The 17,724-nt window shown below is 41.5% G+C and overlaps 1 protein-coding gene across 2 annotated transcripts in view; it reads right to left on the bottom strand.

The window, feature by feature from the left end:
- The window catches only part of RALGAPA2 (Ral GTPase activating protein catalytic subunit alpha 2), a 307,449-nt gene that overhangs the window by 276,692 nt on the left and 13,033 nt on the right, over window positions 1–17,724 (bottom strand). For both annotated transcript variants that reach the window (XM_012757359.2, XM_012757358.3), the window contains exon 2: window positions 3,149–3,259. In XM_012757359.2, the coding sequence (XP_012612813.2) occupies window positions 3,149–3,259 (111 nt within the window). The remainder of the gene's footprint in view (window positions 1–3,148; window positions 3,260–17,724) is intronic.

Below are 17,724 nucleotides of genomic sequence, written 5' to 3' on the forward strand. Positions count from 1 at the left end.
GGTTTTGATCTGAATAACTGGAAAGCTAGAGTTAACACAAGGTGATTTCATTATTCCTAGTAAACACTTTTTTCTATTCATTTTTCAGGATATACTTTCTCCCCTGCACTCCAAATATAAATTGTACTAAAAACAAAAAAACTTCAAAAATCTCACCCTTTTTTATTGGTTTCTCATTATGATTGCAGCAGACTGCAAAAATGGCCACAGTTTTTCTCCTTCCATAAAATAAAAAGAGGTCTATTTTCCTATTCCTTGAATCTGGGACACCATGTGACTTGTTCTGGCCAATGTGACGTTAGCAAAGGTGAGGCCAGCACAAGCCTAAAAAACTGTATTCACTTGCTGAGCCTGGGACTTTAAGGCTACCATGTAAAGAGAGAAAAGTAGGGAGAGAAGGAGATTAGGAAGAAAGGGAGGAGAAAGAAAAGGAAGGCCCTTTAAAAACAGGGTTTTTCAGTTGTTTGGGTTTGGGGTTTTTTTAGATCTAGGGTTTTAATTTTTTTTCTTTGCTATTTTGAGTGCCTGCAATATTACATTTTTCTCCTCCATATACCTGTGAAAGAAAATAAAGTGGAACAAGTCTAGGAAGCAAGATAAAAATCAGATGGTTTCATATTTGAAATACCTATCAATATGAAAAAAAAATATATATATATAGGTTCATGACTTTTATCAATTTATAAATCACAAGGAGGAAAACTGAGCAATCCATTAAGAAAAGAATAAGTTGGCATCCTGGGCATGTGCCCATCTAGGACTTGATGGCCTGCAAAAGCCTGGAGCACTCAGTAAGACTCCAAGCCATCTGCTGTGCATCAGAAACCACCACGGTGGCTCACCCGAGATTCATTCCCCTCCATGCTTGACAAGTGCCTCTCTTTCACAGGAGCAGTCATAGCATCTGACAAGAGGGACCTCCCTTTTTCCCCTTTACCCCAAAATGTCTCTGTATCTACACTCATCCTCTTATCTTTTCCTCCTTACCTAAAAAGATCACCTGTACACACCTCTCCATGTCTCCTTTTTTCCCAGACTCTGTCTCAATCCACTTCCTCCAACGCCTGCACCATCAGTTCCCTGCCCCTCCAGCTAACCCACTCCTCGGCCTGTGAACAGGGAGATGCATCCCTTAAAAACCTTCCCATGACCAGCTTGAGATATAATCTCTGTCTTCACATCAAACTTTCTAAAAGGGTATTCTCACAGGTTGCCCTCACCACCTCACCGCCTGTTACTGCTCCATGTCCATCCGCCTAGCTCTGGACCTGCTCCTCCCCTAGAACTTTTCTCTCAGCTGTCACTGACGACTTCAAGATGAACTCTGGCTTCCCAGCCCTGCTGCGCCTCACCCCTCTGTGTCATCAGGCATTGCTGCTCTTCCATGCCTTCAACTCTGTATTCCCTGGGCGTCCGTGACAAAGCCCTTTCCTAGCACCCCTCTCACAACACCAAATTTATCTGCCCAATAAAAGAAGAATTACCCCAAAGTTCTGACTGTGACTCTCTTTCTCTAAATATACTTTCTCTCTTGACAATAGTGTGATTTCACCTCTCTCCCTCAGAATCCTGTCTCCTGTATTTTTACTGCCCAGCCAATACCTACACCTGTGTATCCCACAAGAACCTCAAACACAGACTGCTCAATGCTGTCACCTACGACCTCCCAAACCTGGCTCCCCCTTCCAGGGCTCCCTCTGCTGTAAGAGCACCTTGCAAATCAGATTCAGCATCCTGAAAGCATCTTTGACTTAGCCTTTCCCTAATATCCAAATCTCATAGACAGTAAACCCATTGAGACACAACACTTTCTCTTCCCTTAACTACCACCTTCCTGGATCAGGTGTCACCAGCTCTCACGTGGATGACAGCACCAGCCTTCTGATTGGTCTTCCTGCCTCTACTTGTCACTTTACAAGACATATGTCTTAGTACCAGATGTTTTCAAGGGCTCTAACCCCATGAAGAACAAAGTCCAAACTCCTCTGGAGCCTGGAATTCAAGGCTCCTTGTAAGCATAATCTGATTTCCTGCAGATCTCTTTACACACTTTATGCTGCAAGAAAAAGAAATGCATTCCCCACACATGCTATAAGAATGGTCCCTGCCTTTATTCATGTTTTACTCTTCACCTACAGTGCTATTCTCTTCCACTGGAAATTCTGCATCTTCTTCAAAGTCCATTCCCAAGGCCACCTCTTCCCCAAAGCCTCTCCCATACCCTCAGCAGTAAGTCATCTCCCCCTCTTCCCAACAACCACAGAATTGGGTCTGTATCTCTCTTACAGCACAACTGACTTCCTAACTTGTTTCACAGTTATTTATGCATATGGCTTATTCCCAGGCCAGTCCACAGACTATATGAAAACAAAAGATGGTGACAGCAGCTAATACTTACTGGCCATGTACTATGTGCCAAACTGTCCTGAAGGTCCTAGGACATCTGTTAACCTGTTTAATTCTGACAAGAGAAAGCCAACTCAGAGAGAGGTTAACTTGCCCAAGGAGAAACAGCTAGAAGGACAGGGCCAGGATCTAAATCCAGTCTGGCTCCCTAGGCTGCACTATCCTGCCATCTAAATACAGAGAGGAATGTGCAATGTGACCTTGTTGGTTTGTTTCTCAAAGAATATTTTTATATGGACATAACCATAAACATAATACATTAATAATATATATGGAAGGAGATGCAGGATATCTTTAATAGCGGTTGCCTCTGCAGAGCAGGACTGGGGGTCTAGGCAAAACAGGCACTTCAGTTTTCATTTCAAACCCTTAAATGAAATCTGAATTTTTAAAACAGTATGCATGTATTACTTTTCTTTCCTTCTTTCTTTCTTTTCTTCTTTCCTTCCTTCCTTTCTCCCTTCCTTTCTTTCTTTTGTAAATTATTCCTTTGAAACTCATCTCTTATTCTTTCTTCTATTTTTCCCTTAGCCATTTGTTGTTCAATTGACACTTGTATAAGCAAAAGTTCAAGGGAAACAAAGATGCAAAGATGCCAACCAGTCCACCATGTTCTCACAGCTTTGCTAAAGGCTTGGCAAGAAAGAGAGCTTTAAAATATATAATTTGTGGCTCATGAGCCATACAACTTCTAAAAATTCCTAAATGTTAAAAAAAAAAAAAAACTTGTAGAAATGCTTACCTTTTAATTTCAAACTATTTTCCAGTGTTATAAAATTTTCATAGAAGATGAAATATATCTGAGAATAGTTGGCCTCAAAAAACTGCTTAAGATCACTTGCATCCACATTATCTGAAAAGAAAAAGTTTTCATTTATGACAATACATTTACACATAAGAATTCAGAAATAATCTTTTCAGAAATGAAGGAAAGTAGTTTTATTCCCTTACATATGACAAAACAAAACAGTATCCCCATTTGTTTATTCTCTGCCTAAAATAGTTCTGAATTGCATCTGGGGTACCAGCCACCTGGCAGCCCTGTGTAGGAGACTGTAAGGCCAATTTAAGGAGGTCAGAGCTGATGGGGGCACAGCATCAACTGACCAGCTAGAAGGTCAGAGGTAGGGGGAAGTGAGTCTCGGGAGGGACAAGATGACTTGTTAGGGGATGGAGAAGTGGGGGTTCAGGGAGGAGGCAGCTTTTGACACAGCCACAAAGAGGGAAAGGTCTGTACCTCCGAAAAACAACTTTGCTGGTTGGTACTTTATGAACCAAACTCTCTCCCTTCCCACCAACATAACTCTCTGGGCATGAAGAGAGAAACGAGCTCAGGTGAACCAGCCATACTCCTCACCACTTCCACCCACCGACTTCCATCTGGGCCCGTGTGTGTCACCTTCCCTCCAGCTTCTGGATGACCTGTCCCACTCTTGTCTGAACACTGCAGGGCCTGCCATGTGGCCCTAGAGTTGTCCCTGTTGTACCAATTTTGCTAAAACCAGGGACAGCAGGTAGACAGGCAGATGGTGTAGTCCAGCAACAGCTCCCCTTGGGGCGAGTAGCAACACAGTCACTTCCTCCAAGGGCCCCCAATCAGCCAGGGCAAAACCTCACAACTCTGGGGGTGAAAGGAGCTTTGCATCTTTCTACAGTTTCCTCAGCAAAAAAGGTTGTTTGTGCCATTTACAGGGCCCTAACCACGGAGTTAGCACTTTGGGAGAATTTACTAGTAGCCTGAGGAAAATTAAAAACAGCTTTCTTAAAATTCTGCAAGGGTTACTCAAGGAAAAAAAAAAACGTGTTGCCACTCACTCTCTAACAGAGTGGTGTCAAGTGCTTTTGCAGTCCTAATACTGTGAATCTATGAGAACACACCCATCACTATGTTCAAATTCCATAAAGTTAACAATAATGCGGATGACTCTAAAGAGCTGTTATTCTCTGGTAACTATACAAGAGCCTGCCCGGAGCACACTTGACCCAGATGGCTCCCATTCACCCCTCACTGGTCAGCTGTAACATCCCCACCCCACTGCCAGTCTAGGTCCATGCTTCTGCTGTGTGGCCCCACCCTATTTGTCCCCTGTCACAGAATATGTCATACTTCACTTAATTCTGGTGGAATCTCGATTGAATTCCTGACTTAATTCACAATGAATGATCTGTCTTCTCTGTTAGATATATCCCTACCCTCACAGAACCCACAGTCTATCTCATGCATCATTATATCCCCTTGCATCTAGCGCAGTATTTAGGTCAATGTTTTCTTGAATGAATTGAATAAAAGAAACAGCCTATAACCCATACTGATAAAAGAATGAGTACAACTTATAAACGTACAGGAAAGGCATGTTGTCTAACCCTCAGATCCTTGGGGCTATCAAAAGAGAAATTTTATCCCTCTACTGGGACTCTCTATTTCTATCTGTAGCCCTGATGTCTCCCCTGCGAGTTCTACACTCACAGCCTGCTGCCAGCCAGACTTCTCCACATGAGAGTCTAAAAGTCATGTTATACACGTCCGAAGGGAAGATCTCCCCCTCAGATCCTGTTCCTTCCTCAGGCTTTTCCATCTCAATAAGCTGGAACCACCATTCACCCCACTGCCCATGGCAAAGGCTAGATGTCCTGGGTTCACTCCCTCACTGTCCATCTCCAGTGTGTCACCCTGTCCTGTTAGTCTACCTTCAACCTGTGTTCCAGCCCTAGGCCAGTTCTGCTCTCCACAGCCCTGCCTAGTCCACATCACCACGAATCCTGAGAGGCTGGGACCTCTGCCCACTGCTGGGCTCCCTGTTTCCACTCTTCCTCCATTCCCTACAACAGCCAGCACAAAAATATAATAATGTCAATCAAACCAGATCATTCCTCTACTCAAAACCTTCCGACAGCCTCCAACAGTACGTAAAATAAAATGCAAACTATTTACCATGGCCTACAAGGCCCTGAATGATTTCCCCAACGCCAACTTCACTGCACACCACTCTCCCCTTCACACCCTACACTCTAGCCACTGGGGCTTCTTTCCATTCCCCAAACTTCCCAAACACATTCTCCACTTGGGGGCTTTCAGGGATGCTGCTCTCACTCCCACATCTTCATACAGCTGGTTCAAGGTCATCCTTCAGAACCCGGATCACACATTATCTACTAAAACAAACCTACAAGTGCCCCCATGTGTCACTATTCATGCTTCATCCCCTTCCCCTGCCTGCTCCCTTGGTAGGCTCTGCAGGGAACAGGCCTCAGAAACAGAATGGCATAAGCAAGCAAGCAATTTCCTTAGCATGCAGGATGTGGGTGCACTGATGCAGCAAGATGGCACAGAAAGTGACTGGGCAATCAACAATTCTCCCATCTTTCCCTCCCTTGGTCCCTCAGAGACACTCAAATATCAGCAACCTAAACAAAGAAGGTCCTCATCAAGTGTGGAGAGCCCTAATACACACTGAGATGCTCTCACAAAGCCAAAAGTCCAGGAAACAACCAACCTTCTTTCTTAGCCACCCAATATCTTTCTTGTGGATAAGGCATAATGGTGCTAAGCTTAAACTACTCACTAGTAATACAATTAGATGTGGTTAAGGTAATCCAATACACAGTAAAACTAGGAGCACAATGTCTGTAAGATACCCAGTTTATTTACATGTGTCAAGGACTCCTCACTGGTCTGGGAGTTCTCTTCACATGATTCCCCCTACAGCACTTAAGACCAGTTGAAATTATCCCATTTACTTATTTACTTCTTCATTGCTTGGCACCTCCACTAGAATAGTAAGCTGCATGCAGGCAGGACTCTCATCTGCTTTATTCACTATTGCATCCCTGGCCCCAGGAAAAGAGCTTGGTACATAAAAGGTATTCAACACATATTTGTAAAATGAATAAACAAAGAATAAATATCAATAAAATATGTGTTGACCTTATATTTTATATATAAAATATTATATGAGATATATATTATTAAATTATATATAATATTAAATATATACTATATATAAAATATATAATATTTTATATCTCTATTTCAAAATCTAAAATTATTTCTTGATTTGTCCTTTTTTAAAAAACTCCCCAGAAGAATATTCATAAAGTAAACAGAGATCTTAAAGAAGGCAATCATAGGCACTGGAATTTAGCCTCCTGTAAAAATGAACACAATAAAGTACCAAAAGCCTAATTTTTCACAAGGCTAACCTCAAGAAGAATAGAGATATAACAGGAAGGCTTTGCTAAAAAAATAAATAAATAATAAAAAAATACTATAACCGCAAATTCCTTGACCTATTAATTCAAACATTTATTGAACCCCTACCCATGCCAACTAGTACTATGCCAATTTCTAAGAAATTCAAAGAGAATAAGCCGCTCAAGGGTGCACAAGTATAAACAAACAAGTAACAGAAAGGGTGCCATGGCTGAAGCCCTGCTGAGCATCCATTCCACACGGAGGGTGGGAATATTAATAATGCTGTACATTTATGTCATGCTTTCTGCTTTAAAATTCATGAATTTATTATATTCGGCCCTCACCACAACCCTGTGAAGTAGATGGGTACGTGTGGTCAAAGGAAAGAAACCTCCAGGTCAGGATCTCATGTGGCCTGCCCAAGGTAACACAGCCAGTTGGGGGTGACAGCAGAACTCCTGCCCTGGTCTTCTGACTCCAAGCCTAAGCAGTACAAAGGCCTCAGGGACAAAAAGGAATAAATCAAAACTAGAAATCAGTTGGGAATAGAAAATAAATACATCATCACCTTGAGGATGAGCGGGAGAGCCACAGAAAAAAAAGAGCAAGTGGAAAAGACCAAGGTAAGAAACAAGAAGGGAGGGAGTGACACTGAAGAAACAGCTCATGGAACTCCTCCCCACACCCTCATGGGGACAATAGGAAACCACCTTTGAGGGGATGATTTTCAGTGTTTGGCTTGGATGCTAGCAAATTGCCTTACTACTATCACAAAACTCAGGGAAGTACATCCAAGTTAACCACAGGAAAGCAAACAGCAGATAGCCTTGCAGAGATAAGGGTCATTTCTGCATTTTTTAAATTTCCTTTAATTTCTCATTCTCCTTCACCACCAATCAACAGACAGTAAACTGTTTCTATTATTTTCCCATTAAATCTCAAAGATAATCTTCTATATATCACACCAAACCCACCCTTTTCCACCCTTTCGCCCAGCTAAACCTCTTGTTGACAAATATTTCTCCACATCTAGCTGAAAAGCAACAGCAAAAGTTGAAGGCAAAATCTCTGAAGCAGACTGTCTGTGTTTACGTGCAGAAGCTACAAGACCTTGAACAAGTTATTTAAACACTCTATGCCTCAATTTCATCTGAAAATTAGGGCTAACAATTGTTTGTACATCATAGGGCTGCTGCAATGATAAAATAAGCCTATGCAAAGTGCTTACAACAGTGTCAGTCAGTATTATATAAATGTTAGTTTTTTTCTGGAATTACTTAGCTCCTGGCAAAGGTCACTAATCCCAATATAGCAGTAAGCACTACCAATAAACATACTCACAAAACCACTGGGATTATCCCTCTATTTCCTTCCACACGTAATCTTCCTCAGTAGCAATTCTACTGTTTTTTAGTTAGAAGGGTCATAACACAGGAGATCCCTAGAAGGCACCAAAGGAAGGGGAAAAGTCTTTATCCCACTCAGAAGCCCCAGTGAGATGCTCTCAAGAGCAGGAAGGAGCTCACATTCAGTTACTCCCTGGTAGGGAATGACCCCCCACAATGCCCTCTCCACTCTCCCCATCCCTCCACCTCCACCCCAGAGCTAAGAGCCATCCCGGCCCTGTCTACATGTCTGTGTGTAGATGAAGATGGGTGTCTTTTACTATTTTACGGAAATTCCCTAGATAATGGCACTGAAGGCCATTATCAAGATTACAGGCTGGTGAGAAAGAAAAGGGATAAGTGAAAAATTTAAGGCAAACTTTACACCTTATTAAAACGGTCATTCAGAAACGCTCAATGAGAACAAGGAAAATTATGAAGTGCAAGTAAACTAGTCAGCCACAAAACAGAAAATGTTAACAAGGATAAGTGTCATCAGTAATGCACTATTACTTACAGGCTAATATCATTCTGGTGATTACATGGTTAAACAACTGCCTCGATCTCAGCCCTCTTTCCCTTTTGTGGTAATTTGTAAAAATGGCACAAATTATTCCTTCCTTCCATCCACACCTTTGAATTGTACCCCATGTACTGACTCAGGGCTGATCACTTGACTTGCTTGGCCAAAAAGGCCTGGAAATCTAACAGTGGTGGCTGGGAGAGCCCCAGGTAGTTGCTAGTGCAAGGGAAGTGAGAAAACTCATGGAGCAGAGCTGAACCCAACCCAAAAGTTTGGAGTCAACCTGCAATCAGATGCAGAACCACCCTAGCCAACACAGACCCAACACGGTAAGGTAGAAAAATAGATGCTTGTTGCGTAAGGCTCATGGAAGCAGCTGAGGTTTGGGATGGTTTGTTATGCAACATTACTGTGGAAAGGTCAGTGCAGAAAAAGCTAAGCACAAAACAGCCTCACTGGTAGTGAGGGCCAGCAAGCCTATGAACAGGTACTCCTAAGTATAATATATCATCACCTCCATCAAAAAAGGAAAAGCAGGAAAAGTGGATCCAAGTACCAGAGGCAAACTTTCTGTTAACAGTGACCCATGCTAGCCAGAGTGCAGGCAGGGACTCCTTTTCCTGACGTAGCCAGTAAGTTTCGATATCTCCTGTGCATGCAGTAATGTGCTGACTGCAGGTCAGGAGCTTATCTAGGTAAGAAGGCAAAATCTACATGATGAAGACTTTCCAGAGTCAGCAGGTAATCAGATCATAAAACAGGAGGAATTTCAGAGATGATTGTTCTTAAATGACCAATCAACACTTTAATCATCATCATCATTATTATTAAAGAGAATTTCACATCTGGAAAATGCCTATATATGCAGACTTGAAAAATGTCTCCTGTACTGATTATATGCAAATACAAAATCTTCACGTGGATGGAAATACTAATTTATATAGCAGAAAACTTAACTCACCAGATGAAAAGCTCCAGCCCCAGAGCTGTCAGGTCTGAAACTCAAGAACTGGTCAAAGATGTGGTGTGAGACACCCAGGGGGAAAGGATGGAATGAGAGGCGGGCTGTGAAAGAGCCTCAGAGTTCCTCTAGCCCCTTTAGCTCAGCCCTACTCATCCCACGAGTTAGCTCTCAGGTAAGGACACCTTGCCTGGCTCCCCACCCACTCCCCTCATCTCACTGGTCTCAGATGCCCCTCCTGCTTACGTACCTCAGTGTCTCCCACCAGACTGTGGGAAGAATGTCAGGTCTCCTTGCACCCAAGGCATGGACACTGAATAATATACACTAAATAAATTTATCGATCAGCATAATTTAGATATGTGGAGAGACTTGAGAATTAATCCCTTGTTATAAATTGGAAGAGAACATTCCTGAAGGTCACAGCAAACAATAAAATGATTTTTTAAGAATCAAGGCAAAACCTCGTACACTAATGAACAAAAAAAGATTTCTCCAAATCAGGAGAAGGGGTCAGGGATACTAGCCTAAGATACAGATGACAAATTGATAAAACAGGGTAACGAGCAATGAAGATCTACTAGTAAATAGTAATATTTTCGAAATAATGATGGCACAAATATATGCTCATCCCTTAAACTACCAATAGTATTCACATTATTAAATTATCTAATATTTATACATCCATTATAAAGGCTATGTTATGTAAGAAAAACTCTACAACCAGAAACATCCTACTCAGCAGTAAAACTTTAAAATTTTTCAATATATATTTTTAAGTGAATCTATATTATGTTATCTTTTACTATTTAACAAGTTATTTTCTATAAAACATCAAGGAATTTCCACCATCATATTTGTTTACACACAAATGTATTTTTATGCCTGCTACAAATCTATTACTTACAGCATAACTACCATACAAGTAAATATTACCAAAATTGCACTTTTTAAAAAGTAAAATATATCCTCAGGCCCACAGTTGCCTTCCATCTCTCAACTAAAGTGAGCAAAACTGGTGGGGATCACAAATGTTACAATGTTACAAGGAATTTCAAAAATAAAATTAAATTAACATATATCACTCTCAGTCAGAGCATTCACCCCTCCTGCAGATTTTCCCACTCACTCAAGGCAGAAAAGTTTGCTCCAAATCTGACCCTCAGTCTCTGGCCTCTAATCTGAGCTCTGTCCCACAAGCCCATATTCCAACAGAAAATTCCTTCTTGGGTGTCCTGTCTCAAAGTCAGATCAGAAAGAAATTCTACCCCCAGCCTCATCTTTCCCCACACCCTCACTGACCCCCACCCTCTCTCATCTCCCTTTCTGTCATAACTTTTTCAGTCAAAGGTTACTTATGGAACTTCTGCAAGGCTTTATGAGCCAAAAGATCAAAGCCCATTCTACAAGTACACTTTTCTAATATCATGGAGACTTTATATTTTAGAAAAACTCTCTAAAGTTCCACACCTGCAATCTGCATTCACTTTTATGCATAAAGATCATTGGACAGACATATCTGGCATGGAATTACTCCCGAAGTCATCCAGAAGTAATGTACTCAAAAAATCGTGCCCCTCCCTTAGTCCACACCACCTCATCACAGTGATGGGATATCCTCCCTTTGCTCTTAGCAACACTCCCATTCCTTCCTCCTTACCTGGCTACCACAAGTTACCTAACAGACCACATTCAGTAGGAGGCTATAATTAGAAGTGATAATGGACCAACCGACCAGGTACACATCAGGCCTTGCACTCAGCTTTCCATCCAAATCCAAGCTTCCTGCATGATCATCATCTCTGTCACCCCACATAGCTCTGGGCATCACCTAATCTCACCCCAGCTTCCCATCCCTACCCTCCCACCCACTATATCCAATAAAGCTCACCGAATCCCTTCTCCTCCACCATGCCTCTAAAGGTTGCCTTCCTTTCAGCTCTACCTGAAACCTGGCAGTCTCCTGAGAACACTGCTTCCCTGCAGTCTGCCAGGTAAGGCTTTCGTCTTTCTCCTATCCCCACATACCATTTGGCCTCAGATGAGGCGGGTGGCCTCCCTGCTCCCCATTTCAATTTCCAGACCATTCTGATCCTTCCTCTCACACATATACAAAACATGCCTTTGTAGCTCACACCATCTACTTTCAACTACATCTATACCAACTACGTTCACTGATCCAAGTTTCACACAGTCTTTCACACTTCACACCTCAAGACACTCTCCTGGAGATTCTAGGGCCTGGCTCACTGTCTTCATTCCTGGTGATTTCAACATTTATGTGGATGATGCCTGACTTCCTCACCTCTAATGAGGTTGTCTTCCACCCCACCTCTGCCACCCACGCCCACAGCCAGATCCTAGACCCAGTCATTACTTATGATGTCCCCACCTACAAAGTCTCAGTTTCAAGCAATCCACCCTTTTGCCACTTGTCATGTGTTATCTTTCCTGTCCACTGTTTCTGGAACCCTAATTGCAACAATTTTTCAACTCTATTGGGTCCTTAAATCCAATGACCTCGCTATCTTGTCACTGTCTATGACACTCCTCAAGCTCTCACTTCCTTTCTTTGCCAATTTAGTTTCCACAGTTCATCTTTTTAATCAGCCCTTTCATTATCCTTCAGCCCCCTGCCCCTTTCTCCCTCTAACATAGTCAATAAAACCTCAGTTTCAGTGTCAACCTTGATTCAACTCAAAGTATTTATGGGAGCATAGGCCATGAACTGGACACAAAAGTTGTTTTATTTTTAAATTTTGTATTAAATATTTAATGCATGTGAAAAAACAAGTTTTATTTATGTAATTTGTGATGTATAACAATAAAACAAACACTTTAAACTCACCCAAGCAACAAAAGTATCCAATCCAATTAAGACAGCTTCCCCCAACCCGTGCTCTAAGGAGTTCTACACTGTTAACTCCTTCTGGCCAATTTTTAGTCCTCTCCGAGACCAACAGCTGATACCCTGTGTACCCTGTGCCCAAGCGTCACTAGCCTAGCCCATCAGAAGGAAAAGGAGTCTGGAACCCTGGCATAATATTTCTGAAAGCATTCTGCGGCCTAAATTGCGTATTCCTATTTGCAGAAAACAAAACAAACTCATCTTTTAGCTTCATTGATAGCTTTGTTTCTTACATATATTATAGCCATATTTGTACATACAAGTTATACTGTTTAAATTTTTTTAAATTTTTCCCCTAAAAATATATATATGTATATCCAGAGTTTATCAGAATTGACTATTTCCATAGGTATTGTCTGCAGCATTTTAAACTAAAAAGTGATAGCAGCCTGGAACAGACCCTGTTGATTTCCCCCTTCAAACAGACCCTTACTCTTCCTAACAAAGTCCCCATATGTTCAGGGCTCATCCTCCTCCACGAAGCTGTGTCCCTCTGGGAGGCTGGCCTGTTCCCAGCCCTGGGGGGTAGGACCTGATACTGCTGAGCCAACTAGGCTAGCAACAGGCCCCTTGCCAGTGACTTGTGTAGGCTCAAGCCTGTGACCCAATGGTGATCAATATGAAACAGGAGGAAATATGATGAAGATATCAGGGATAAGCTTTACTGGTTTTAAAAGAAGTTCCCCCTTTTCTCCTGCCTCTGGGTATCATTCTATTTGGGTACAATGCTTGCAATGGCTGTGAGCATTTTATTGCCCTGAATACAAACCTGTCACATTAAGCATGGCAAAGCAGACAGGCAGAAAGAGCCTGGCCTGTCGGCATCACCATACTGGCGAATTAGCTAACTCTGGGGCCTCCCTGCCTTGGGACTTCTTTCTACAAGAGAAAAAAAGGCTTATCATTTATTTATATTTGAGTTTTCTGTTACCTATAACCATCCTTATAGATAGCTAAAATAAAATCTGATATACCAACAGGAAACAAGTACTAGTGTCAACTGAAAAGGTCATAGAAATTATAGTCATCTCTCTTCATTTCCTAAAGGTATGTTGTTTCATTTCCTTATACCTTTACGGTAAATCAGATTTAGAAAGTCAAATTCTTAGAAATCAGCGAGATGTTAATGCTGTTATCAAGGACTGACAGTGTATGTGTAACAGTTATTCTGTATAAAGATATACTCTATATATCTAATGTTAAAGTTTTAAAAAGTAGAGCTATTTTTTTATTTTAAACATTTTTTTTTAATAAGAAGGGGTCTTGCTCTGTTGCCCAGGCTAGAGTGCAGTGGCATCATCATAGCTCACTGCAACTTCAAACTCCTGATTTCAAGTGACCCTCCTGCCTCAGCCTCCTGAGTTGATGGGACTACAGGTATACACTGCCATGCGAGGATAATTTTTCTATTTTTTGTAGAGATGGGGTCTCACTATGGTACTCAGGCTAATCTCGAACTCCTGGCCTCGAGCAGTCCTCCCACCTCAGCCTCACAAAGTGCTAGGATTATAGGCATAAGCCACTGTGCCTGGCCCTATACTTTAAATGTTCTTCACACATTTCCCAAATGCAGGATTCTAAAACTTTGTTTTTAACAGATATCAAGTACCAATATAATAAAACACACTATACTCACCAATGAAATACAATGTTCAAATCAAATGTGGTTTGATATTTTATACATATTTTAATATATTTATCCCTTTTACCAGAATCAAGTTTCATCAGATTTTTTAAAGTCAATGCACACTTGCTTTTCTTTTTTTTTTTTTTTTTTTTTTGAGACAGAGTCTCACTTTTGTTGCCCAGGCTAGAGTGAGTGCCATGGCGTCAGCCTAGCTCACAGCAACCTCAAACTCCTGGGCTCAAGCGATCCTCCTGCCTCAGCCTCCCAAGTAGCTGGGACTACAGGCATGCACCACCATGCCCGGCTAATTTTTTTGTATATATACTTTTAGTTGGTCAATTAATTTCTTTCTATTTTTAGTAGAGACGGGGGTCTCGCTCAGGCTGGTTTCGAACTCCCGACCTCGAGCAATCCACCCGCCTCAGCCTCCCAGAGTGCTAGGATTACAGGCGTGAGCCACCACGCCCGGCTACACTTGCTTTTCTTGATCTGAATTAAGGCTAGCCTACATTATAGTCAAAATCACTCATGAGGGAAAAACTCAGATACAGAGATAAAATGGCTAAAGCAGCTCTACCCCTCTATCCCCCAGAACTAAGGAAGCAGGAAAGTGGTGAGGAGGGTGTCCAGAGCCATCCAATAATGTCTTATATCAAATTATTATTAATAATTACAATAACAACTTATAAAACAACTTTACATACACTGACTCAATTAACCCTCTAACAACCGGACAAGGCAGGTACCATTCTCATCACCAGTAGGAAGAAGGGTAAGAAAGGGTAGGTCACTGCCAGGACTCAAACCCAGGCAATCAAGGCTTCCATACTGCTCACCTAATTAAGTCTAACACTAATAGAAAGTGAGGCAGGAAGAGCAAGAAAGCATATCTGAAAATATATTTTGTTTTATTTATTTTTAAGCAAAAAGAACACAGGAAAAATATGGTAGACGTCACAGAACTAAATAGTTATTAAATCCAGAAGAGGGCTGAGGAGTTGGTTTATTTAAAAAGGACGTCAGAGAAAGCTTGCAAGTACAGTGACCTTCCTCCTAGATAGGTTAAAAGGGTGGCTTTTCTGTGAAATTAACTCAGCAAAAACTCAAGTGGACTTCCCCAAGGGACTGTCTTTACTTTTAGAAAATCATCATACTTGTCCCTGCCTGTCAGCAGCCTCAAACTATGTCATCTCCACTGTATTCCTTACATGAGAAACCAGAGGCCCTTCTGGTCACTGGGCAGCCACTTGCAGGCACACAATCTACTGACAGCAGCACATGAAGGTCTGAAACTCACAACCTGAAGAATGGGTGGTAGATAACTTGTTACATAGGAGTCCCATGGAACATGATAAAGCCATTTAAGTATTATGTAAGTCTTCACTTACTGATGCAGAAAAATGTCCAAGGCTTAAGTAAAAAATATAGTGTTAGTCTATGTATAATGACTATTTGTGTAAAACCACGTTTGTGTGTGTGAGTGAGCAAGTGAGGTGGGGGAGAGGGGGAGAGAGAGAGAGAGAGAGAGAGAGAGAGAGGAAGAAGAGAACAGACGTAAGCAAGAGCAGGCACAGAAGGCAAGTTTACCAAAACTGTAATGAGGGCTACCTGGGGGTTGCAGAATTTGAGGAGCTTTTTGATACTTAAATTATTTTTTGCTTATTCATATTATTCAGATGTTTATAATGAGCATGTAAAAATTTATAACCAGAAAAAACTATAAAGCTATTTTTTTTTTCGAAAAAAAATTTCAGAGTGTTTAAGAAAGAGATGTTTTTCAAAGCCTAAATATTTACCACAAAAAACTCAGCAGTCATGACACCAGGCCATACTTTTCTCCATAACTGGTCTTACTTTCAACTCTGATGAAACCTTAAGACCCAAACAATATGTAAAATAGCAATTCTAAAATGCTCTACAAATAGCTAATAACTTAAATTCCCTCTAACATTATAATTAAACTGCTGTAAAAATATGATACACATTGCACATAATGCCTTATAATGATCTAGTTATTTGAGGAGTTTCATTGTCTTTATGTTTCTCTAGCACTGATTATCAATTGCCAGAACAGAATATTCTCAGTAGCACACTGTGAAAGTGCTACAGAGTTACCGTCTTTCCCTGAAAATAAGACAGGGCTTTATATTTATTTTTTCTCAAGAAGACACCCTAGGGATTATTTTCAGAGGATGTGTTATTTTTTTAAGTACGGTACAACAATCTACATTTATTCAAATATAGTTAAGTCGTCTTCTTCTGGAACATCATCATAACTCTCCAAACCCCGAATTCCATCCTGAATGTCTTGCAACTCTATTTCCTTTAGAACCATTGGCACCAATCTCTCGTGTCAAGCAATAGAGCTCTCAGGGGGCAGATGAGAAGGGCTGCTCGTCTTCTTTACCGCTCTGCAATGAAATGCATGGGTTGTGCAGATATGCTGCGTAGCCACACACATCACTAGGTCTTATTTTCAGGGTAGGGCTTCTATTGTGCAAATGCTTAGAAATCCTGCTAGGGCTTATTTTATGGGTAGGTCTTATTTTCGGGGAAACACAGTAGTTTGTGCTCAGAAATGTTATCTCTGGAAGAATACATAAGATTCTCCTCCTATGTCTATCCTTCTAATACTGTCATATTTTGAAACACCATAGCCATCTTTCTGAATAAGACCTAAGTCTCAGCAACATTAGTTTATAAAATCACCTGTCTGCAATTAACACTGAGTCAAAGATCAAGATTCCCTCAGGTCTTTCCATTAAGAAACATACAATATAAAGCACAACTGGGGTCCTAATTTAGGCTCCATGGTAGGTACCTACCATGGAGCCAATCTGCAGTGTTTGTTGCCTTTTGCAATCATTCATATTAGATAAACTATTATTATACTGACTCATCCACATTTTTCTGGCTCACTGTTTTTCAGACACTGGCAAGAGTCCATTTTTTGTCATCATCAGGGGCACTTTCTAATGTGTCTGCCCTTTGCCTTCTACTAAAGTTTAGGGTAATAGCAAGCTTATCTCTATATCGTTAACAAACTCAGGCTGCTATGTGGGCCCAAAACACGGCCCACTGCGCTCTTGCTTTCCTGTCCCACTGGCCACAATGTGTTTCTGTCCTGTCTTCTCAACACTGCTGCAGTAAGGAGGGACACAGGCTGTGAGTCCTCTATCTTCCTCAACACCTGTTTTGGCCATGGCTTCCACAAACACTCACTTCTCTTGTCCAGCACCATTTCTTTCTTTCTCTTCCCTCTTCTCTTTTCTGTCTCCAGTTGCTGTTCAGTTTTGGGGCAAAGGATCTGGCCTATTATAAAGTAAGCCAAAGAAAGCTTTCTTTAAAAAGAAAGCTTGTGGTCAGAAAACCAATCTCTGGTAGGCTACCCAAGCAAATCTAGTCACCATGCAGGACCCAGCTCAATTATTCCTCTTCCCCTTGCCCCACTGGGGCTCTCCATCTAACCTTTCTTAGAGTAACATCTCAATCCTCACTGAGACCCACAAGCCTGACCTCGTCTTGCCCTCCTCTCCCCTCTCCCACACATGCTCCTTTCCCCACTCCCTCTCTCCTATAACCCCATTGACTTCCAGGAGATTCCCAGCTATATATGACTCAGAGCCTCTGGACTTAACCATTCCCTCTGCTTGGAATACTAGTCCCCAAAACAATCACAAAGTTTCTCCCTCACTTAACTCAGGTCTCAGTCCAAACCCCTC

Source organism: Microcebus murinus, chromosome 16, assembly GCF_040939455.1.
Source record: "Microcebus murinus isolate Inina chromosome 16, M.murinus_Inina_mat1.0, whole genome shotgun sequence".
NCBI lineage: Eukaryota > Metazoa > Chordata > Mammalia > Primates > Cheirogaleidae > Microcebus > Microcebus murinus.